This window comes from Marmota monax, unplaced genomic scaffold (assembly GCF_021218885.2).
Source record: "Marmota monax isolate L192 unplaced genomic scaffold, Marmota_monax_Labrador192_F-V1.1 WCK01_AAM20220418_F8-fsc00174, whole genome shotgun sequence".
In the NCBI taxonomy this organism is placed as follows: domain Eukaryota; kingdom Metazoa; phylum Chordata; class Mammalia; order Rodentia; family Sciuridae; genus Marmota; species Marmota monax.
Window position 1 is genome coordinate 2,245,950 of NW_026694860.1, and position 23,229 is coordinate 2,269,178.

General features: G+C 37.8%; 2 protein-coding genes across 16 annotated transcripts in view; one reads left to right on the forward strand and one right to left on the reverse strand.

Moving 5' to 3' along the window:
* Positions 1 to 768: 768 nt before the first annotated feature.
* Trappc3l (trafficking protein particle complex subunit 3L) overlaps positions 769 to 23,229 on the reverse strand; it is a 70,066-nt gene continuing 47,605 nt past the window's right edge. For all 15 annotated transcript variants that reach the window (XM_058573271.1, XM_058573270.1, XM_046426457.2 and 12 more), the window contains 2 exons: positions 6,948 to 7,133; positions 769 to 3,706 (listed from right to left, as the gene is read on the reverse strand). In XM_058573271.1, coding sequence (XP_058429254.1) covers positions 3,587 to 3,706; positions 6,948 to 7,133 — 306 coding nt within the window. In that variant the 3' untranslated portion in view covers positions 769 to 3,586. The remainder of the gene's footprint in view (positions 3,707 to 6,947; positions 7,134 to 23,229) is intronic.
* On the forward strand, positions 9,503 to 20,537 carry Calhm5 (calcium homeostasis modulator family member 5). The gene is made up of 2 exons (XM_046426452.2): positions 9,503 to 10,118; positions 13,483 to 20,537. Exons 1-2 carry the CDS (start codon positions 9,579 to 9,581, stop codon positions 13,861 to 13,863), a joined length of 921 nt encoding a protein of 306 aa, XP_046282408.1. The 5' UTR covers positions 9,503 to 9,578; the 3' UTR covers positions 13,864 to 20,537.

The window sequence follows — 23,229 nt, forward strand, 5'->3', positions numbered from 1 at the left end:
CTTAACTGTTTCAAGTGAAGGCTTTACAATTTTTGATTTGTTAGGTTTAGTTCCTTCTCTCTAGTGAAATACTTGAAAATAAAATCTCACTGATTATTGTGACTGTTACTTGTTTTCAATTTTAGGGTGATACTTGCTGATTGGATCTGAACTGGTTGTTTCCTTCCCAGAGAACAGACTGAGGTGCTCTTCTCTCTACTGATGGTTTGCTCTAGACACTGTTGGTTGACTGCTGTTCACACCCAGATAAAATCCTGGAAAGTTCACCAGAATGAGGAAGTGTAGCAACTGGACAAATCTTTCAAAGAATATACAACTAAGCATAATAAACAAACTTTGGCCCTCTTTTGAAAGAAGAAGAATATGGGACCTTTTATCATGCAAATAAACAAACTTTGGCCCTCTTTTGAAAGAAGAAGAATATGGGACCTTTTATCATGCAAATTTTCCAGGTGGTAGATGAAGCTGTGAAACATAAGGACTGCAGAGGGTCTACAGTCCCCACTGGAGGGTCCCTTACCAATGGATAACATCGCTTCTTTCAGCGTTTATTACTTCAGTTAATATTTAGCAAATCTTAGTTAAAATAGTGTCTTTGGTTTAAAATTTTGAAATATTTCCTTCACTTTAAGCATTTGGTTTTCTACATTTCTTCTTTGGTCTCTATCAAGGAAAAGAGGGAACTTTCCATTTATTCATAATAGTCCATTCCAACTGCTGAAAAGATTCAGGCTTCTAATAACTAATGGATGAAACTGAGAAGTTTGAGAAGACAATAAATAAGTGCACGGAATGCTGAGGGAAGCATCTCTGATTCCTGGCAACTGTAACAGTGAACAGGCAACCAAGGCTGGCCTTCTCAGAAACACCTTGGGCAGCAGTCTGAGGGTGTCATTTGAAGGCACTAGTCTCTCTCTTTCTCTCTCTCTTTCTATCTGCCCCACACATTTCTTCCTCTTTTTGTTTTGCCAAGATGATAAAAATCTCTGCTTTGATCAAGATTTTAGGTCCAAATTGAAGGCTTTTGTGAAATGAAAATATGACATCACTTCATAGTTATGCTGAATAATTTCCTCAAACCCTCTATCAGAGAGACCCAACTTTACACAATAGCAATGAAAACACAATTAGAGCCCAGGGATGATGTGCTATCTTTGTTTATTGTTTCTCTGGGTCACAGCTCAGTGGAGAGAGACCATTCCATGGATGTCTGACAGTTTCTTTATGCTGGTTTTCCTTAGCTTCTCTCAGGTCTGCCCATCTCCTCTCTTCCTTTCCATAATCCTGGATCCTCCAGATTCTTTCTTTGCATCAAAGATGAAGGAGATTTAAAGATCGTTTGATTGGGAATTCTAGACCATTGCTGTCCATAGTAGCAGCTGGACATATTTGGCTATTAAAATGTGACAAGAGTGACTGAATTTTGAATTTATTTCAATTAATTTTGATATAAAAACTAAAGCTACTAACCACCACTAATCACAACTTCATTGTTTTGAAAGGACATTTCTCTTTAATCTTTGAGAATTTACCATTGATTTCAGATGTACTAAAAGCCATAAAATACATACTGACATTCAAAGATGAGTATAAAAAATGTAAAATGCCCATGTTGAAATAATAATATTTAGGATAAGTAGTAGAAATGAAATATATTACTAAAATTAATGTCACCTGTTCTTTAATGTGACTTTTAGAAAATTTAAAATTAGTGGCTCATAATTCAAATGGGCAGCACTTTCTAGCTTCTCACTTTCCTCAGGTTAGAACACACATTAAATGCAAACAAGTCATTCTCTTGGGTATTAGGTTACCTTTTGTAGCATAAATTTGATGCCAAGAGACTCCCTTCCCACCAGGTGAGAAACACAAAGGATATTCCAGGATAAACAAACTTTATCCTAAAACCATTGCTAGTTGAAATACTCGGCTTCACTGAGAATAAAAGATTAAGTCATCTTCTGGGTATGGATTTTAATAGCTGGATTGGGAGAAAAAAGGAGGGAAGGTATAGAGAGATAGGAGAATACTCCAGGCATAGAGCTAGTTGAGTGCTGATTTAAGAAGGACTTTCTTAAACATTGGTCTCCATGGGTTCCTAGAGGGATAAGTGTACTGTAAAGAAAAAAGAGGTAATGGAACAGAAAGTGGGGAAATCCTAAAAAGAAGCTTTGAGATGGATTGCAGGCTAGCATTCTGTTGGAGGCATGAACTTAAAATACGTGAAATAATATCCTTCTGATAGTTAACATCTTCTTCAAGATTATACTCATCTTCTGTGCCACAGACCTGAAGGACTTTCCATGATGCTGCAGCTGCCTCAGGGACCCTCTCTGGTCCTTTGGGTCTACCTCAGTAGCCTTCAAAGAGACAACTGATAGATGAGGAATAAACAGTTTTCTTATGATCTTTTAATATCTCCAAATGTGGAATTTCAGAGGTCATTTTTATCATTTAAACACACTGATTTTTTTTTAGATATTTATCATATCCAATCCCCTCATGTTTAAAGGGTGGGAGGAAAGGAGAGAGGTGTGTTGCCCAGGATTAGCCACACTAGTCAGGATTAGCTGATGCCACTGGAAACACAATTGGGATTGGATCATCAGGCTCCTCAAGTCCTAGCTGACCTCTATCACTACCAGACCCAAGTTTTAATTCATGGAGCCCTGCTAATAATAACTTTTACTTGTACTCTGAGTTCTCTGCAGTACTAATTTCTGGGCTGTGTTCAAGGCTGCTCTTGTGTACTGATGGTCTGGCAAAGATTACTGTCTATTTAACAATGCGGTTCATTTTGAATTTTAAATATGTTCTGACCACAGACAAAATATTCTTTGGAAGATTTTTAGGGGATTAAAAATGATAGTAAAAATTCAAAGTAAATAAACTTTGGAGTTAGAAAGTGTTCTTCAAAGAACATTATTTACCATTCATTTTTAGAGATTTCCTGACTGGTTGTCATTAGTACATGAAAAAAATGAAGGGGTTTTGTTAATTCTAGCTAAGTGAATAAAAATTAAATGCTATTTTTAAATGATTCTGAATTGGCATACAAATCAATAACTTGTTTTGGTGGTTACAATTCAAGAGTAGCTTCAGGAAGTTAAAGCTATATGATAATATATAAGAAATATGAAATCCATAATTTCTTGAAAATATGGAAAAGTGTTACAAGTGGAACTATTTCTCTGGAGAATGTAATATACAGTACCTAGAAACTGTCTCTCTATAATGAACTCTATGCTCTATCAAATCATCCATTGTCCTACTAAAAAGAGATAATACACTGTTTCTATAGGTGGTGCCTTTTTTCTCCTATTAATGAAATGAATAGACTCCTTGAGGATGGACTGTGTAATATACAGAATTCATCGCAGAAAGTTATCTGTATATGAACTACTATGAATGTGAGGTTGAAAATATGAAAAAGAAAATCCACATGCTCTGCATTTTAAATTTCTGGTTGATTTATAAGCCTTTCAAAGCTCATGCTATAAAGCAATTCAAAATTTCTGAAGCCGTATGTGTTTCACTAATATTCACTCCTCAACTAGCCACTCTGTCACATTTTGCACATTATTCTTCATTTTTTCCGTCTATATTTTTTCTCGTCTAGCTTTTTCAGAAATGTTATTCCTATTTCTGTCACTCTGTCACCTTTTAGTCTGTCTTGCAAGAATGAAACATCAGCAGACAAATGAACCTAGAAAAAAAGAAGAAAAAAATAGGCCTGTTCAATTATAAAAAAGATCTCTAAATTTTTCTCAATCTATTTTTTCAGCTTTCTTTACTTTCTGTGTGGAAACATAAAAAAGAACTTGTTCTAGGTTTGAAGAGCCCTGACTGTCCTCCAGAGACAGTTTGGTCACATATCACCTCTGTGGTGTGAATCAGCTGAGACAGGAGTAGGCCACGCCTGGCCCAGCTTGGATGGCTAGGATGCCCAAATGCATGGGACATGCCCAGCTATGTTCACAGAGCAGGGCTGAACTATGGATTCATCTCACATAGAACTCAAATTCCCTACTCAAATATAGCCCTGACTCGATGTGCTTGGCCAAGCAGAACTTCCAAGGATAAATGGATTCTTAAAGGATTCCTTTCAAACTGATTTACCATAAATCACTCTGTCATTAGCAAAACAACATAATCACTTATACTAATAACATTTAGCAATCACTTATGGCTTTGAGAGCTTTGAAAAAAATATCAACTAAATAAATTATACATATAAAATTAAAGATATTGAAATTATAGACATGAATATTTGATGTTCAGGACTTTTTTTCCTTTCTAAAGCATTTCCCATTTTCTAGGCGCTGAAGAGAGCCTCAGGAATTACTTCTCTATTCATTAAATTGTATTCAAAATAAAAGCAGCCTGATATTGCTGACCCACCCTCAATAGAGTATTTGTCCAGAGTTATTTTAAGTCATTGGGATAAATAAGTGAAAGTACCTAGTAAAAGAACACAATAAATGAAAAATGCCTGAGTCTAGCAGACAATTGATTAATATTTATTGAAACTTATCTGATCAAATCTCTCACTAAGAATGCCTAAGCTTATCAGACTGGATTTTTCAACCACAGACTTCCATAAATAATCTGGTTTACAGAGTACATGGACCTTGTGGTGCCTACCAGGTAACAGAAGAATGTAGATTGCACTTTCAAATACAAAAGCTAAATTTACCTTCTAGGTTTTTTTTCCCCCATAAGATTTTTCATGCCTTTGTCAAATTTTAACATAAAATCAACTAAAATAAGGAGACTATGTTGAAGCTCTTTGGGTATTTGGGGTCATAATGATGTCTGATATTTATCTCTCTTTCAGCATAATAATTAACTGTCATCCATGAAAGCTGAAAACTTCTTTATCTTACTTTGATTTAGTTTTGTGGTTTCTTCCTTTGCCTGTAAACTCCCAGAACTTTCCTTCTCCCTTTCCTGGTATCATCGCTATTGATGATACAGGATAAGCCTAAAAGAACACACTATTTCTATTATTTTATGCTTTTGGATCACCTCTTACTTTATCCTTCCCATAATTATCAAAAATAATTAAAAATTGCATGCATGGCTCATGGGTCAACACATGTCTAGTCTTTGATCACTACCTGGCCCCACCATTCTTAATAGAGAAGCTTTTGGAAAAGTTACACTTTGTTGACTGATCCCTCTTCCTAAGCTCTCATTGACTTATCAGTCTATAACAGATTGTCTTCTTCTCCCTACACTTTTCCAAAACAGCTTTTACCAAGGCCTCTCTGATCTTCCATTTAATGGTGTGACTCTTTTTTCAGGTCTTGTTTTACTTAACCTCTGTGATGAACTTGATCTTGTTCACTTCTCTCTTTTCTGGAAGATACTTCTCCCCTTGTCTTTGTTACTCTGTTTTTCCTGTTATTTTCCTACCTCTGGTTACTCCTTTACGTCCTTTGGGTCCTTGTGTTCTCTATGTAATTTACTCATTATATTTGGCTATTTCCTAGAGTTATTTTGTGGCTCCCTTTTCTTCTTGCTCCACAGCCCTCCCTGGGCATCATTTGCCAGTTTCCATACCTCTTATGGGCCACATCTCTCTGTAAGCCCCAGACACACATAAACAACTTCTTCCCGAATGTCCTCACTGTATGTTAGCCACCTCAATCCCAGCATGATCAAAACTGATCTCCTCACTTTGTATCTTCCAACCTCAAAAGTACTCCTCCTGGTTTTGCTTTCTTTTCAATCTTCCCTGCAGGTTATCCTGAAATCTAAAAGCCATTCTTAAATCATTTTTCTTAATCTTGTCCCTTTCAGCCAATTGACAATCTCATCTTACCTGCCCTACCTTCATAATATTGTTCTCTTGGGTCTTCTCATTTACATCACCACTGGCAGGCTTTCTCCAGGTTTACTTAATGGTATCATCATCCGCTTCCTGTTCATCTCCCTCCCCCCAAGTATTCCCTCTTGTGCATGCTCTGTGGTTGACAAGGGAATGAAATTCCTAAAACAAAAATTTCAAAGTATCTTTTCCTTGTTTGTAAACCTATGCTGGCTCTCTGATATTTTCCACGTAAAGGTTTGAATTCCTTTCTTTTATCCGGCTTCTTATGACAATCTCTGTCTGACTCCTCATGTCAGTCATACAGAGATAACTCCTTGTTCTTTGAAAGAAACAATCTCTTGAGCCTCTGCACATTTTGATTCTTTGCCTGGAATATTATTTTCCCCTGCTCTCCTTACCCAGAAGCTTCACTTGGCTCCAATTTTTTCTTCAAAAGCTGGCTCAGAAGTCCAGAAAGTTTCTCCTGCCCCATATTCTCCTATAGCCCTTTACCACACTTCTATACACTTACAACTTTTCTACTGTACAGAAAAAAATTTAAGGGCAGCATTGGTATCTTATTCCTATTTGCATGTTCAGTGCCTGACACTTAATAGATGCTACTAGGTGTCTCAGTTAAACCAATGAAAAATTCAAATTCAGGTGTGGCAATCAGCCTCCAAAATGGCCGGCAAGGATCCCCACCTCCTGGTACTTATGCCCTCAGGTGGTATCCTCCCATGTTGCACCATGGGTGGTGGGTGGCTACACATGCTGCCTGTTGTGATTAGATCTACAGAGATGTCTAATGTGACAAGTGCCTTCAGGAAGCCCAGAGCCAATGGCCAGTAAGGCCCTGAGGCTATCTGAGAGAGCTTGGGAATAGAATTTCCAGTTTCAGCTAAGTCTTCAGGGGCTGTAGCCCTGGTCAACAGCTTGAATGCATTGTGTTAAGCTGTGAAGAATTTGGAGCCACAACAACCTCAGCTCAGCTGCTTCCAGGTTTCTGATGCTTAGAAACTGTGTGAGATTATAAGGTGTTATTTTAAGTTGCTATAGCTATATTTTGAGGCAATTTGTTACACAGCACTAGATAACTAATACACCTGGCAACATGAAGTATGTGCTTTACCATTTCCAGGGCACCTCGGATAACCCCACAGAGTAAATTGCAGTAGCACAAAGAAGATCGCCCAGCAGGGAGCTCTTCCACAAACTCCGCCAGAGGATTCTTGTCTAGAATCAGGGAAAACTCATTTCTGCTTGCATTGTTACAGGTGACACTTGGTGTAATTCCCAAGTACATCTTGAAAGCGACCTAATAAAGAGAAAAATAAATTATTGCCACTTGGTCTAGAACAGATATGTATTAGGACAACCAAATACCTGATTATAGGTGTTATAGCACAAGGGTTAAGCATAGGACATTTGGGTTCAACTTAGTTTTGCAATTTTTGACTCTATGCCATGTGAAAATGTAAAATCCTTTTGTTTTATGGAACATCCTAAGGGACAAGTTTCCGTGAAAATTACATAGCTTTATTTTCAATAATGTTTTTTAAAAATATGTATATCCTCTAGGAGGGTAAGAAACTAAAATACTATTCACTGTAAACATATTAACATGGTGTTTGGCACACTGATCATAGAAAATGATAGGATCCTGAATTAGAAGGTATCTAGGACATATCTGCCACAATAGGAAGGTCATGGTCAGAGCAACAGATGCCGAGGGCAGATTAAAGCCAAGGTGTATTTGGGGTTGGAGAGGAAATTATATTACTGTAGATAACAAGTCTCTGAGAAGGAGAAAGGGATAGTGGTGGGATGAGAAAAACGTAAATGAGTGACAATGTTATTCTCAAAAATTGTTTATATGTTACTGTATAACCAATGTGATTCTGTAACCTGTACCCCCAGAAAAATGAGAAATTATACCCCATTGGATTCAAATGTATGATATGTCAAGATCATTGTACTGTTGTGTAACTAATAAAAACAAACAAACAAATAAATAAATAAATAAATAAAATTGTTTCATAGGACATGAAGAATTTTATAATATAAAAATGGAAGATATTTTAGAGACTGTTTCTTTAAACCCCTAGTTTCACAAATGAGTATACTGGAGAGAAGTAAAATGACACACTAAGACCTCAGTATAACTTAATTGTTTGGTTTCTAGTCCAAGGCAATTTCTTTTCACAAAACACATAGGCCTGGGTTCTAAAGTTTATTAATGGAAATTTATTAGTTCGATGTGTTGTCATTTTTCAAATGACTTGATTTAATTTAAATATTAAATATATAAGCTAAATATTCCAAATCCCTTGATTTGATTTTTAAATCAAGAGCAGTATACAGGATAGAAATACAAATTATTTTCTTAAATTATTTCTAATTTGAAGTACTTAGAAGTTTATTCATTCATTCAATAGGTACTTACTGAGCACAGCCAGTCTAGCACAGTGCCTGGCACACAGTGGGAGTTCAATAGCCATTTTCAAAATAAATTATTGGATGAGCATCTGATCTAAGTTTGACACCATATTTAGAACTGGAATATAGGAGTATAAGTGAGTTTTGTCAGGCAGATGAGGTGGGGTGGGGAGAGGGGCCACTCTATTATACTCTAGGTAGCAGGAATATGTCCTGGCATGAGGTGTCATGATGAGGTTCAAGGGAGGTCCGTATCTCTCAATCTGTGGGCAGTGGGATCCCTAAAGATGTGAAAAAGCTATGCAGCATTGGATTTCTGTTTTAGAGGGATCTCTTTCACATCAGTATGTAGGATGGATTTAGGGTTATGGGTGGGATGGGCATAAAGTCAAAAGGAGAGATACTAATCTAGAGGTTACCATGATGACTTAGGAAAGAAGTGATGATCAGCTAGGTTCAATGGCACATGCCTGTAATCCTAGCAGCTCAGGAGGCTGAGGCAGGAGGATTGAAGTTCAAAGAGAGCCTCAGCAAAAACAAGGCACCAAGCAACTCAATGAGACCCTGTCTCCAAATAAAATATAAAATAGGACTGGGGATGTGTCTCAGTGGTTGAGTGCCCCTGACTTCGATAACAAATACCCCCTCCCCCAAAAAGAAGTAATGATGAAGACCCCTCTTGTTTTGTTTTTTCTTTAAAACTCAAACTCTCCCTAAGCTTTTCCACATAGGTTAAATATTCCAAATCCTAAGATATGGCTCAAGTCTCTAAACTGTGCAGTTTTAAGAAGACATAAAATGAATTCCTGTCTTCCAAATCTTAAGCCATATAGTAAGAGGAAAAAAAGAAAAAGAAGGAAGAAAGAAAGAAAGAGAGAGACAGACAGACCATGGTGAAATTCTGTGTTTGGACATTGGATTTGGCTCCCCATCAAATGGCAGAAACCCATTTCTGCTAGTGTTGATTCATCCTGTTGGAAAGTTTCTAGACTATTGTACATCTTAGCCAGAACTTCCTTCTGATTTTCAATCTAAGCCACATGGAAATAATATTAAAAGGAAGCTTGTGCACTTTGAATTATATTCTAAATCCCTCTGTTTAGGCTGCCCTTCCATGGCCCAATATCCACCAGTAGGAGGCATTATCTGAACACTGTTGGGAAATATGCATTCCTAGGGAATGACATTGTTTCCTTATCTGGCTGAATTCAGCCTGAGAAGGAGGACTGTTGTTTCTAATGAAGAAAGAGCTCCACCCTCGGCCACTGCCACAGCTGCGGAGTCAATAGCAAGGGCAAAGCATTTTCCCTCTTTGTGTACCAACATGGATGCTTTTCAGAGCATGTTAAAATTCTTTCTTAACCAGAAAACTGCTATTGGCTACAGCTTCATGGCTTTACTGACCTTGGGAGGTGAGCGTCTCTTTTCACTTGTGGCTTTTAAGTGCCCCTGCAGCTCTGAGAATACGGTCTATGGGTTGGTTTTCCTTTTTGCTCCTGCCTGGGTGTTACTGATCCTAGGATTCTTTGTGAACAACAAAGCATGGAAACTCTTCACAGGTTGCTGTGTGAACCCCAGGAAAATCTTCCCTAGGGGTCACAGCTACCGCTTCTTCTATGTCCTGGGCCAGATCACTCTGAGTTCATTGGTGGCTCCAGTGATGTGGCTCTCTGTGGCTTTGCTTAATGGAACTTTTTATGAATGTGCCATGAGTGGGACGAAAAGTTCAAGACTCCTGGGACTGATTTGCCAGGGCAAGCCCAAGGAGTGCTGGGAAGAACTATACAAAGTGTCTTGTGACAAAACTAGCATGCTACCCATGGAGAATGAAGAAGTGAAACTGTCCCTTCAAGCCCAGTCTCAGGTAAGAACAAACTCGCCTGTTTCTCCCCGCATGAGCTTGAAGTATTCTCTGTCCTCCTTTCAGCCAGGGTGGAGTCTGAGTTCTGCCAGAATATTTTGAAACTAAATGGAAATTGGAACATGATGCAGCAGTAAGACAATCTCAGGAAAAGCTTTTTAGAAGTTGGATGGCTCAGTAAAATTGCTGATTGGATTATATCTTTTCCATTTCCAAAAAGAAAATATCCTCTGGGTTATGTATATGTAAATGCTTAAGTACTTTAAAGCAATCTCTCTGGGATGACTTTGTAAATAATGCATAACACCAAATCACAAACTGAGTGTTAATGGCTGAATAGTAATTAAAAATTACTATCTCCTATCAAATATTCATTCTCTGCTTTCTTGAAACATAAGCACAGCTTATCCATCTATTAAAATACAGCTGAACCAAATGAGCTACTACTTTTTAAAGTTGTATGCAATATAATTAGTGTAGGGATTCACTTGAGTGATTCTGGTGATTGCTATTTCCATGTAAAGATATTGTCAAGATTGAGAAGAATTTTCTATACAACGTAGGACTCTGAAGTCTTAAATAGTGAAAACTGACCATATTCTCAATGGAGATTATGTCTTTTACTCTTTGTGTCATACAGCTAAAAAAGTTCTTGCATTTCTTTAGAAGCTCAAGATGTGGAATTTTGTTTTATTTAGTGGAAGAAAATTGTAGCTTCACCCAATTGATGCAGGGAAGTAGCTACCATCTGTCCAGGTATATGAACATAAATCCAGATGTACAGCCCTTCCCTGGCTTTAGGAAAAGAATGTGAGTAGTAGGAAATGCATTCCCCAAACCAAAATAAGCAGTAGACAAAAAGATTTGTCTACTGTCTACAATTTGGCAGGAATACTGTTTGTTTCAGAATAAATGTACTGAAAAGAGTATGATTTTGCTTTTTTGACAAAGATTTGCCTTTACAACACAAACAGCAAACTCTGTTCTTAAAATCATATTTTCCAAAGCTGGTTGGCAGTAAAGTTATACTTTCTTTATAAACTGATAAGCCAAAAAAATACCTCAAACAAAATCTTTTGTTTAGAACATAAAGTACATCTTAGATAAAACATGTCAGGCTCCCAAATGTCTTCCATCTTTTGTTGAAGGAAGGTATTAATTACGAATGTTATGGCAGAATGAATGATTTATGGTTTATGTCCTCAGGCACCAGGCTCCATTCAGTCAGTGCCAGGTCCAAACACTTATCACTGTGTAAGCTTTTCTTCTCTAAACACAGGCACAAGGAAATCATGCACATCCTGTCATAGCTGAGACTGGGCACAATGACATGTTGACTTTTCAGCAGAATGAGAAAGACCTGGGGCTGATTCCTATGGGAAGATGCCCCAGAGATGTGGACACAGGGAGTTGTGGCAATAGCAGGTGCTGACCATGAGGTTCAGATAGGCAAAAGGCAACATACAGTTCAGACCAATAATTGGGCATGTGGGTGGGAGTGGGAAAAGTACATTCATCCCTGGGTGGAGCAGAGCAACAAGAAATCCAGCTGGATGACTCTATTATTAAGGACAGTCAACTGGAGTAGTGGAATGGATCAAGACTTGGAGTTAACTGGCTTTGGGTTTGAATCCTGATGCTCCCACTCATGAGCTATGTGACATAGAACTTGTGTTTCAACTTCTCTGAGCACCGGTTTTTTCATAATGGGGGATAATAACAACTACATTGGACTGTAGTTGGAAGGTCTAGCACAAAGCTTCTAGAACACATAGGTTTCCAAGTTCTTGAGAAAACTGCCAGGGTTTGGGGAAGGAGACTTATGCAACACAGGACACTAATAAGGGCTGGGGTGGAAGTATCTACCACACTGTAGTTGGAAATGTGGATACTGTGAATTGAGGAGAAGGACAAAAATATCCAGTGCTCAGCACTCAGGTGAGAGCAGGTCAATGCTAAGGTCAAGCCTAAGAAAGATGAGGATCTGAAGCTGATCATACAGTTTCTGAGCTAGAATTAACTCAGAAGCCTAAGTTGTAAGGAAAGAGGAAGTTAGAGGAAAGAAGTAGGAAGCCACAAGTCCACAAATGACTGAAGTAAATATGAGGACTTTCACATGATGGTTGTTTTACCTCATTAATCATAAGTATAGAAAGATGTTATCAGTTCAGTAACACTTTTCTATAAATGTATATACATTCGAAAAATAGCATATGATAATACCTAATGCACTTGTGTGTCCAACATCTTTTCACTGAATCCCCCCAAATACCCTCTGAGATGGGTAACCCCCATTTTACAGTTGAGGAAACCAAGGCACAGGGAACATCCATAGCAAGGTGAATGCTAGGGTTTAAAACCAAATAGGCCAATGCAGAGCTGGAGTTCATGCAGAGGCTGAGACCCTTTACAGTAATCCCTCATCTGAGAGTGAGAGGTTGGGAACCACTGATATGGAATTTATTGTGGTTCTGTTTTGCTCTAAATGGGTTCATTTGCAGATTTTTATTCTATTTTCAAATGAGCCCATCTGTTAAGGGATACTAAGGGTCATTTGAATTAAATGTTGAGATGATTTCAAAGAGATCTATTAGTTGTTAATTAAATATAAAATTAATTTCAATTATGGAAAACAATTTGAACAACAGAAATATTTAGGCTTTACATTGAGATATGTAGACTTGCTTTAAAAACTAGAAACATAGTGGGACCCTTCTTATCAGAGAGGGTATGAATTTTGTTTTTGCTAATTACCAAAATTCAGATGAATTATCCTCAAAATTTGGAATTACCCCAATTTTTTTTTCTTGGCACTTAGAGAGGCTTTAAAGTTTCCTTCTTATGTCTGTCTTCCATTTACCACAGGCAGTAAGTAATGACTTTTCTTCCAGAGTGTCTGTTGCTCTTTGCAAACAATGTTACATGGTAAAAAATTGGCCTCTACCATGTATACAACACACATTTATCAATGCTTAAGACACCTGACTAATGAACTGGTCATTGTTCAAATGATCACAATTACTGATGCATAGAATTTTTCCTTCTAATAGCTAATATTTGGGGGGCACTTGATTTATCCAATTCTGGGATAAACCATACTTTTTATTCTTTTCCATTTGCTGGCCTTTTGGTTATTTCTTTGCATGGCAACGATGTTGGGTAGGAGAACAGATATAAGGTAAACTCTAACTTCATGTTGACTGTTCAAAAAGTGTTTAAAATTAAGATGAATGATTTGAAATGAGGTATGGTAATGACTTATCAACTTAGCTATATGCTCCCCCTGGTTAATTTAGCTGTACACCATCCCAGCTCCCTGAGAATGGATTTTACTTTTACATATCCTCCATATTTTTTTCTTCCTAAGATTCTAGGATGGTGCCTGATTTGTTCAGCATCTTTCTTCTCTCTGCTCACCACTTGTTATGCACGCTGCCGATCTCAAGTTAGCTATCTGCAGCTGAGTTTTTGGAAGACGTATACGGAAAAGGAGAAGGAGCAGTTGGAAAATACATTTGTGGACTATGCCACCAAGCTAAGTGAGAGGAACCTGAAATGCTTTTTTGAAAACAAGAGGCCGAGTGACTTTCCCTTGCCCACCTTTGCTGCTTGGGAAGCTGCTTCAGAGCTGCATTCTTTCCACCAAAACCAGCAACATTACAGCACTCTCCACAAGGTGGTGGATGATGGTCTGGAACCCTGCCCCCAGGACGATGAGACCACAATGGTCCTCGTGGGTACCGAATAAACTCTGTAGCTCATCCACCATCACTGGCTCCAAATGCCCAGTGGTACGTTCATTCAGAAAGCTTCCAGCTATATACACAACCATCTTGTGTTTCTGCATTTTTTCACAGCTACCTTCTTTGCAAGACAATAACACAAAGAGAAACTGCTTTGAAACTCAGATGAAGACAGTGTCAGGATGTGCTCAAATTGGGGCTAAGGGGTGACACACACTTTTGCATTGGTGGAGGGTTGGGCTTATTAGGACCAAACATAGTTCTAAGATTTTATGACTTAGTAGACAGATTCATGCAAGAGGATCTGCCACTCTTTGTAAATATTGGTCATGGTATCTGGGACTGAATTGGTGGCTTGTGCCAAAGCAAAGTACTCTTCAGTATAGACTGCTTTACACAGTGGGGTCTGTGGTGTGGTCAGCAGGAGCCCCTGTTCCGTAAATCCATCCCACTGCTGTTCAAGATGTATGAGATTCTACCATTAGGAATTCTTTACCTCAGAATTTAAAGACTTCAGTTCTCAAAAATGATTAATCGAAAGAATGTGATATTGAAAATTCAGAGTTTTCCGCAAGTTTTTACTGTATACTGAAAGTATGCTCTTGGAGCAGGGGCCCTAAGCACTCTCTGCCTTTACAGACCAATTTCTATACTCAAAAATATTGATATTATGTATTAGAACACTAAAAGTTGTTTTATTTCTTTCTGATTTTAAAATTAAAAACACTTTCATGTTGGGCATGGTGGTGCATGCCTATAATCCCAGTGGTTTGGGAGACTGAGACAGGAGGATCACGAGTTCAAAGCCAGCCTCACCCAAAGTGAGGCACTAAGCAACTCAATGAGACCCTGTCTCTAAACAAAATACAAAATAGCATTGGATATGAGGCTCAGTGGTCGAGAGCCCCTGAGTTCAAACCCTGGTACCCCCCAAAAGAAAATAAAAAAACAAACACTTTCATGTACTTCTACAAGTATTGTGGGGCCCTGGGCATGGTGTCTACTATTCTGTGAGTATGTCTTAGTTCATTTGAAATATTGTAACAAAATGCCATAGACTGGGTGGCTTTTAGAAAAATGGAAATTTATTTCTTTCAGTTCTAGAGGCTGGGATTTCTGAGATCAGAGTGCCAGGATCATGGTCAGGTTCTGGTGAGGGCCCTGTTCCAGGCTGCAGACTGCTGACTTCTCACTGTGCCCTCACAAGTGGAAAGGGCAAATGTGCTCCCTCCAGCAGCTTTTATAAGGGCACAAATCTCATGGCTGAAGGCTCTGCTCTCATGATCTAGTTGCCTACCAAAGGCCCCACTTCCTAATGTCATCACCATGGGGATTAGGATTTTGACATATGAATTTTGGAGTGATACAAGAATTCAGACCATAGCAGGACAAATTGGCCCTGACTAGAGGTCTGGGGCCACTGTCCAAAGTAGTACTGGTATAAAATTGTTTTGCACTTTTACATTCATTAGAAACAATTCAAATTTAGCCAGTTATGGTGGCGCACACCTGTAATGCCAAGAGCTAGGGAGGCTAAGGAAGAAAGATCACAAGTTCAAAGTCAACCTTAGCAAGTTAGAGAGGCCTTAAGCAACTTATTGAAACCTTATCTCAAAATTTAAAAAATAAAAGTTTTTTTAAAAGGGCTCGGGATGTGCCTCAGTGGTAAAGCACCTCTGGGTTCAATCCCTGGTATCAGAAAAAAAAATTCAAATTTGAATTTTACTATATAATATATATAGTTAGTATGTGCATGTGTATGTGTATGTGTGTGTATGTAAATTCTCTGAGTGGAATTGAGCTTAAGGAAGAGGAACCATATTTTGCACTGTGACTCATCCCTTGTGTCACTGGCTGTCTACATCACTGAGTTTGAGAAGGCTAGATATTAGCTCCTTATTACCATGAAACATCCTGACTAACTGAGGGGAGAACCCTGCAAATGGAAGACCCAGAACATGTCTATGATATTGTGATTTATGATAAGAAATGTACATTTTGTCTTCAGGCCCGTTTCTGGCACAGAGTTTCCAAAACCCTTATGCTCTCCAGGATGTGTTTTCTTGTATAGTAATGAAATGACTCTTGGCTCCTGGAGGACCTCATGCTGGAGTGCAGAGTAGAGGGTGGATATTGGCAGAAGAACCAACCATTATTAGTGGGTTGAAACTACCCTTATACCTCTAGGAAGTAAAGAGGTACTGAAAGGATGAATTTATTACCAACAGTCACTAATTTAATCAATCATGCTTACATAATGAAGCCTTCATAAATCACCCCTAAAGGACAAAGCTTCTGGGTTGGCTGGCAGACTAGAGGAAGCGTGCCCAAAGAGATGGAAGCTCCTTACCCCTCCCACCCACACCTTGCTCTGTGCATCACTTTTATCTGGCTGTTCCTGAGTTGTATCCTTTTTGTAAAAATAGTCACTCTAGCAAGCCAATGACTAGCAAGCAAATGAACCTGAGAAAGGGATTTGTAGCCATGTCAGACCAAAGCTGTGGGTAGATTGGGAGGCTACTGCTTGTGATTGGCATCTAGAGTTGGGGAGAATTACTGTGGGAATGAGCCCTTAACCTGTTGGGGGGGGTCTGAACTTAACTCCGGTTAGTGTCAGAAATGAACTGAATTATAGAAAAGCAGTTGGTGTTGGGAAATTGGTCAGTGTGGGAGAAAAAAATATTTTTTAGTTGTTGATGAATTTTTATTTTTTATTTATTTATATGTGGTGCTGAGGATCGAACCCAGTGCCTCACACATGCTAGGCAAGCGCCCTACCACCGAGCCCCAAAACCCACACTCTTGATGGTCAGAATGGAGAAGGAAAAATAAGTTTTTTTTTTTCTGTATGCAATATGCTTTGGATTTTGGAGGTGCAGTAGCAATTTGTATGTGTGTGTGTGTGTGTGTGTGTGTGTGAGAGAGAGAGAGAGAGAGAGAGAGAGAGAGAGAGAGAGAGAGAGAGAGAGAGATTAGGGATGAAAGATGGCAGAGGTTTTGGAATGAAGAGAGATAAAACTCAGCAAATACAAATGTTCCTCCATATCCCTTCTCGATTTGGACTTGTCTGCCCTTAATTGTCTGCTTAGCTGGGAGAAGGCAGGTGGAACTAGTCTATTTCTCTTGTGGAAGCAACAGTTGTACAGAAGTAGCTTACTTATAGGACGTTAAAGATTGAGGAGTCAACTTGGAACATATTTCTGTCATCCTCAACCCAGAGGCTTTCTGAGGTCAGAAAGCTCCTGTTCATGACAATGGTTGCCTTGTTCAAGAATAGCCAAACTGACTAGTAACAAGCCAGCAGCCTGGGGTACTCTTCGCGGCAGCTTAATAAGTAGCAGAGGAGCTCATCCTCCTACTGTGGAACAAGTCACCCCACAATGAGTCAGGTTCTCATCTTGATTCCCGGTCCTAATTCCTTTAGAACAGTAATTTGCTCAGGGGGGAAATAAGTCCAAGGAAACTTATCTGTCCTATGAACAGCCTTGAAGGGAATGGGTGGAGACAGAGAGAGCAATTTGTTATCTGTTCTTGGGTGTTCAGAGGGAACCAGTATCCACAGATGGGGAGATAAACTGGTTTTGGTAGGGGAGACTTTTTAGAAGTGTAGACAGTTTGTTGTCTTAAGTTGGGTTCTTTAGAAGCAGTGCCTATCAGAAGAAGCCGTGTGTAAGTGATTTATTAAATCACCTATTAGCAGGAGAGACACAAGAAAGAAGGTGGTTTCAAGTGAAGCCTCATGCCAAATAATCCCATAGGGAATTCTGGGCCACCAGCCTTGGCTTGATCTCAAAATGGGCTCAGGATTTTCAGCTGTGGCTAAGCATTGTTCCAGGGAAGGCGGTAGCATTCCCCAGACAATTCTAGGCAAAGAGCCACCAGTGGCCCAGGGGTGACCCTCCAGAAAGGGGTTCACTTCAGTGACTGAGGGATAAGCACCATGCTATTAAATACATGGAGAGTGTACCAGAAGGTTCCCACTGATGTGTGCTATGACAGTCTCCTTCAGGCCTAGAACTGAAGCATATGAAAGACATCCTGGACAAGAGCCCTCAAGCTGAGGCTGACTCCATTTTAAAACTTCTAATTTCTCTTGAAGCCAAAGAGCAACAAATGTGGGTGCCTTGCACTCTCTTACTATTATTGTTCGATTACAAAACAGAAAAGAATTAGAGAGTACTCTGAAAGGAATATGTATAAGAAAGAAATCATTGATATATAACACCTACTTTTCCTAATTTATTCCATGAATAAGTTGTGTACAGGTATATATGATTCCTTTTTTTTCTGTGAAGTTCCTATTTTATTCAGACTTTACTCATAAACTTAGTAATTTTAGATACTATTATCATAAACATATCCAATGGCAAGTGGAAAAAAGGCATTTGGTAAAGATTTTTTTAAAAAATAAGGCTTGACAGACAAATCATTACATAATTTTATATAATGTACTTATACCTTTAAGTAACACATTGCAAAATACATATGTGTCCAATATATATATATATATGTTTAAAATGAAAATATACATATGGTTTTCTACTCGGGACCTTTGAAGTGTTATACATTTAACATATATACCACTGAAATGTATATATTTAACATGAAATTTTACATACAGTATCATATTTCAAGGCCTGGTGATCCACTGATTTCCTATAAGAACTGGTTAAGACTCCAGAAGTCACTAGGTAGCATAGAATTTCTACCTGTTTTCACATGGCATATTTCAGGGATTTCAACTACTAATTTGTGTTATTAGTAGTTGAAATTAGTAGATAGGAATTAGTAGTTTCTATTGTTATAACACATACCTGAGATAAATCAATGTATAAAAGGATAAAATTTATTTTGGCTTATAGTTTTAGAAGTTCCTATCCATGAATTGTGCTTTGGGCCTGTGGCAAGGCAGCACAACATGGGGAAATATATGGCAGAGCAAAATCACTTACCTCATGAGCAGGAAACAAAAGAGAGGAAGAAGAAGGGATGGGGTCCCACCATCCCCTTCCAGGTCATGCCTCCAATAACTTAAAGACCTCCCACTATGCCCTACCTCTTCCAACCACCATCTCACCCTAAGTTTCTAGATATTTGGAATAGCTAAGCTCAATCTATGCTTCTACCATATAAGTGAGGTCAACTTTCCATTTATTTATTTTTATTTTCTTAGATAAAAATTATAATTGATAAAGAAGTAATTTTGAGTAATGGAAAGTTCACAAAAAATTTAGAATACTATTATGGTAGTAGTAAAGATGGGTTGGTAAGAAGTTGTTACAGCTTATTTCTTGGTCTCTTTCAGTGCTCAATAATCTGGTAAATTCCAGCCACGAGGAAAGAGTCCAATTACCTGGAGCCCATGTCAATGTGAAGATGCCTAAGCTAGTCACATGGAAAAAGAGAGAAAGAAAGACAGAAAGACATAAAGAGATCTTAACAGCCCCCATTGTTCCAGTCATTCTAGCTTAGGTGTCAGGCATACAAATGAAGAGACCATTGTGGAAATTCTAACCCCAGCTTAAATGACATGGAGAAGAAGCAGGGAGTCTAACCAACAGCTGGAACAAAAGGCTCCAGATCTAAGGCCCTAGTCAAACCATTCCAGCATTCCTCAGACATTTAAGCTATCACAGCTGAAGCTGCAGGTTTTGTAGAGCAATCTCCATTATGTTCTCTACAAACCTCTGACCCAGAAAATCATGCACTTTAATAAATGTGCATTATGTTAAGACACCAAATTTGGGGGCAATATGAAGCAACTTAGATAAACCAGACACAAACAAATAAAAATCAGAATTTATAAAAAGAAAATAGAGGCAAATTATATTTATAAACAGATTTATACAAAGATTTTCTCTATGCATAGACTTTTCCTTAATATTTTCTTCTCCTTTAGGTTCCATTTAGCAGTATTTAGCAGTATGGCATGATTAGTAAATGCTGAATAGGTACCTCTCCAAAATAGCTCCACCAAAGCCTGAGATGCACTTTTAATTATTTCTGGCTAAATTCTGTTTGAAAGGAACACTGCTGTGGGTTAAATTCCATTTAAAGTAAACATATCATTGGGAGGGGTAACCCATTAAGTTATTATTTGTCATTAATATCTGGGACAAAAATAGGAGTGGAGGAGATGAGAGGATAGGTTGGCCTTGAGTAAGCTGGAAACAGTTTGGTCTCTAAGTGTTGTACCTCAGAATGTTGTCTTCAGACCATCAGCATCAGCAGCATCAACCTGAATGATCTTGCTAGAAATGCAAAATCCCAGACCTGCTGGATCAAGTTCATAGTTTAACAAGATCTTAGCTGATGTGTCTGCAAGAGTAGAAGAGTTGTTCTTAAACTTAGCACATATCAACATCATCTGGAGGACTTATTAAAATGCAGATTGCTGAACTCCACCTCCAAAATGTCTGATTCAGTAGATTTGTAGTGAAGCAAAAGAATCTGCCTTTTTAGCAAGTTCTCAGGTGATGCTGCTGCTTTTGGTTCAGTGACCACATCATGAGGATGATGACTCTAGTGCACAGAGCAGACCATTCTGGGAAGGGAAGGCTAGAAGAAATTTAGAATTTGGGCTCTGCCCCAGGTCTACTGGGGCAGACATCTTTGTTATGCTATATCAACCTGTCCAAGAAATTGAGGTGCTTTTTGGTTTGTTCAAGGATACTTTTTTTTTTTTTTTTTTTTTTTAATTTTTTATTGTGGGTTGTTCAAAACATTACAAATTTCTTGACATATCATATTCCACACTTTGATTCTAGTGGGTTATGAACTCCCACCTTCACCCCATACACAGATTGCAGATTCACATCAGTTACACATCCATTGATTTACAAATTGCCATACTAGTGTCTGTTGTGCTCCGCTGCCTTTCCCATCATCCAAGGATACTTTTTGTCTTTTAGGAATATTTTAATGTTTATCATACATAAGTTCTGCATTTTTCTTGTAAACATTCTTTATAGGTATTCTTCATTGCTATTGTAAATAATTTCTTTTTTCCATCATATCTTCTAAGTGATTGTTAGCTCAGTACACTGAAAAGCCTTGTTTTTTGTGTATCAACTTTATGCAACAACACTGCTGGTCCTTTTATTGTTTGTAGAGATTTTCAGAATTAGAAAAGTAACATTTTGTAACACCTAATAACATAATGGATCTAGATAACAAAATAAATTCTTATCTATGAGATAAAAGCAAGAAGGGGTGAGGCCTTGTGCAACTTGAAGACACTCATCTATATTAGCATCCCTAAACATGGCAACCAGGTATTATGTGCCTTGTGATGCAAGACTAGAGTACACAGCACCACCTGCCGAATATTGTTTCCAAAAAAATTAACCTGAAGCTAATCTAGGTTTTAGATGTAACTATTAGCTTGCAGGAAATATGAGCAGCAGAAAGAAAGGTAATTAATACCCTCAGGAAGACCAGATAGATCTAGACATAGAACATGCTATTTTACAGGTGCTATAGTTTGAATTTGAAATGTACCCCAAAGGCCCATGTGCTGAAGACCTGATCACCAGCCTGTGACACTCTTGAGAGGTGGGGGCCTAGTGGAAGAAAGTCAGATCATTGAGGGGAGTGCCATTGAAGGGGATATTGAGAATCCAGTCCCTTTCTTGATCTCTTTGCTGCCATGAGGTGAGCAGCTTTGCTTCACCACATATTCTCTCCGTGATATTCTGCTTCAGCCCAGGCCCAAAGTGACAAAGCCAAGCAACCATTGATTGAAACCTCTGAAACCATGAGCCAAAGTGAACCTTTCCTCCTTGTAAGTTGTTTATCTCAAGTATTTTGTCATGGTGACAGAAAGCTAACCAATACAGTAGGTGATTTTTTTTCCCCACAGATTGATGGCATTAAAAAGAATATATAAGATATAGAGACTTGACCAAATGCAATATGTAGACTTTATTTGTGTCCTATTTCAAACAAACAACTGTGAAAATAACAAAAAAATAAAATAATAAAAAATAACAAAAAAAATAAAAATAAAAAACAAAACCGTGATAATTTTGTGATATTTTATAAAATATGAATATTATATGGGTATTAGATGATTTTATAGAATTATTAATTTTGTTATAGGTTATAATGACATGCTGGCTTATGTTTTAAATGTTAAGTTCCTATTAATAAGAGTTGCATATTAAATGTTTATATATAAATTGCCATGATGTTAAGAATTTTACTTAAAATACCCTAGTTTAAAAAAGGAGGGAGTTGAAAGATGAAACAAATTAGCAAATATTGATACTTTTGAAGTTGGATGAGAAATACAAAAAAAAAGCATTTTTTTATATTTGTTTGTGTTTGAGAATTTTCCTAATAGTTACTTTGAGGGATTTATTACTGTTTCAATTTTTATAAATAACATTAATGTTCAAAAAGGCTAATGGAGTGAAGCCATCATTAAATTACAGAATGTAAATCTGGTCCCAAAGTTTGTCTGATGCCTGATTTTCAATACACAAATGCTATGCTGCCTCGTGTTGCTGTTATTCTTATGTATTCATTTAACCTTTAAGAGCATGTTTTTTCATTTTTAAAATAAAGGATGTTGAATAATTACATCTCAAAATTTCTTTCAACTCTGTCATCTTATGCTTTACAGTCAAGTGACACATGAATTCCCAGTCATTGGCTTCTTAGTGAAGTTCTGGGAATAGATGTCTGTCTCCAAGTCTCCTGGCCTCTCTCTTGGGCCCTGGACTCTTCCATCCTGAACAGCCTGTCACCTTTGGTTTCTGGATATTTGAATAGCTAAGCTCAAATTATACTTCTACCATATCAATGAGGTCAACTTTCCATTTATTTATTTTTATTTCCTTAGATAAAAATTATAATTTATAAATAAGGAATTTTTAGTAGTGTAAAATTCACAAAAGATTTAGAATACTCTCTAAACTTTGATTTTTACGTATTTTAGAATCCATCTTTCTTTCTGTCTGACCAAGTATCTTTTTATAGTTCCAAATTTCTTGAATCTATAGGAAAATGCTAGGAAGAAAACATTACAACTTTTAAATCATAATGGAAACTGAGATCAAAAAGGGGTAAGATGAATTAATGAACTCCCCTAATCATATCTACTGGATCATTTTAAAGAACAGGATGAAATCAGTAAAGTAATAACTCAGGTGATATCAAGTGACTCTATTTAAGACTAGTACCTCAAAATGTATGCATCCTTTGTCAGAGCATACAACCTATGAAATGTTGACTAGTTTCCTTGCAATAACATTCTATTCCTAGATTTTAACATAAAAGGATGTGCTTCTGCAATAATAATGAATGCTGATGATTTCAACAGAACAAGATTATTTCTCCCTGGGGTTTTGTTGACATTTGTGTCATGG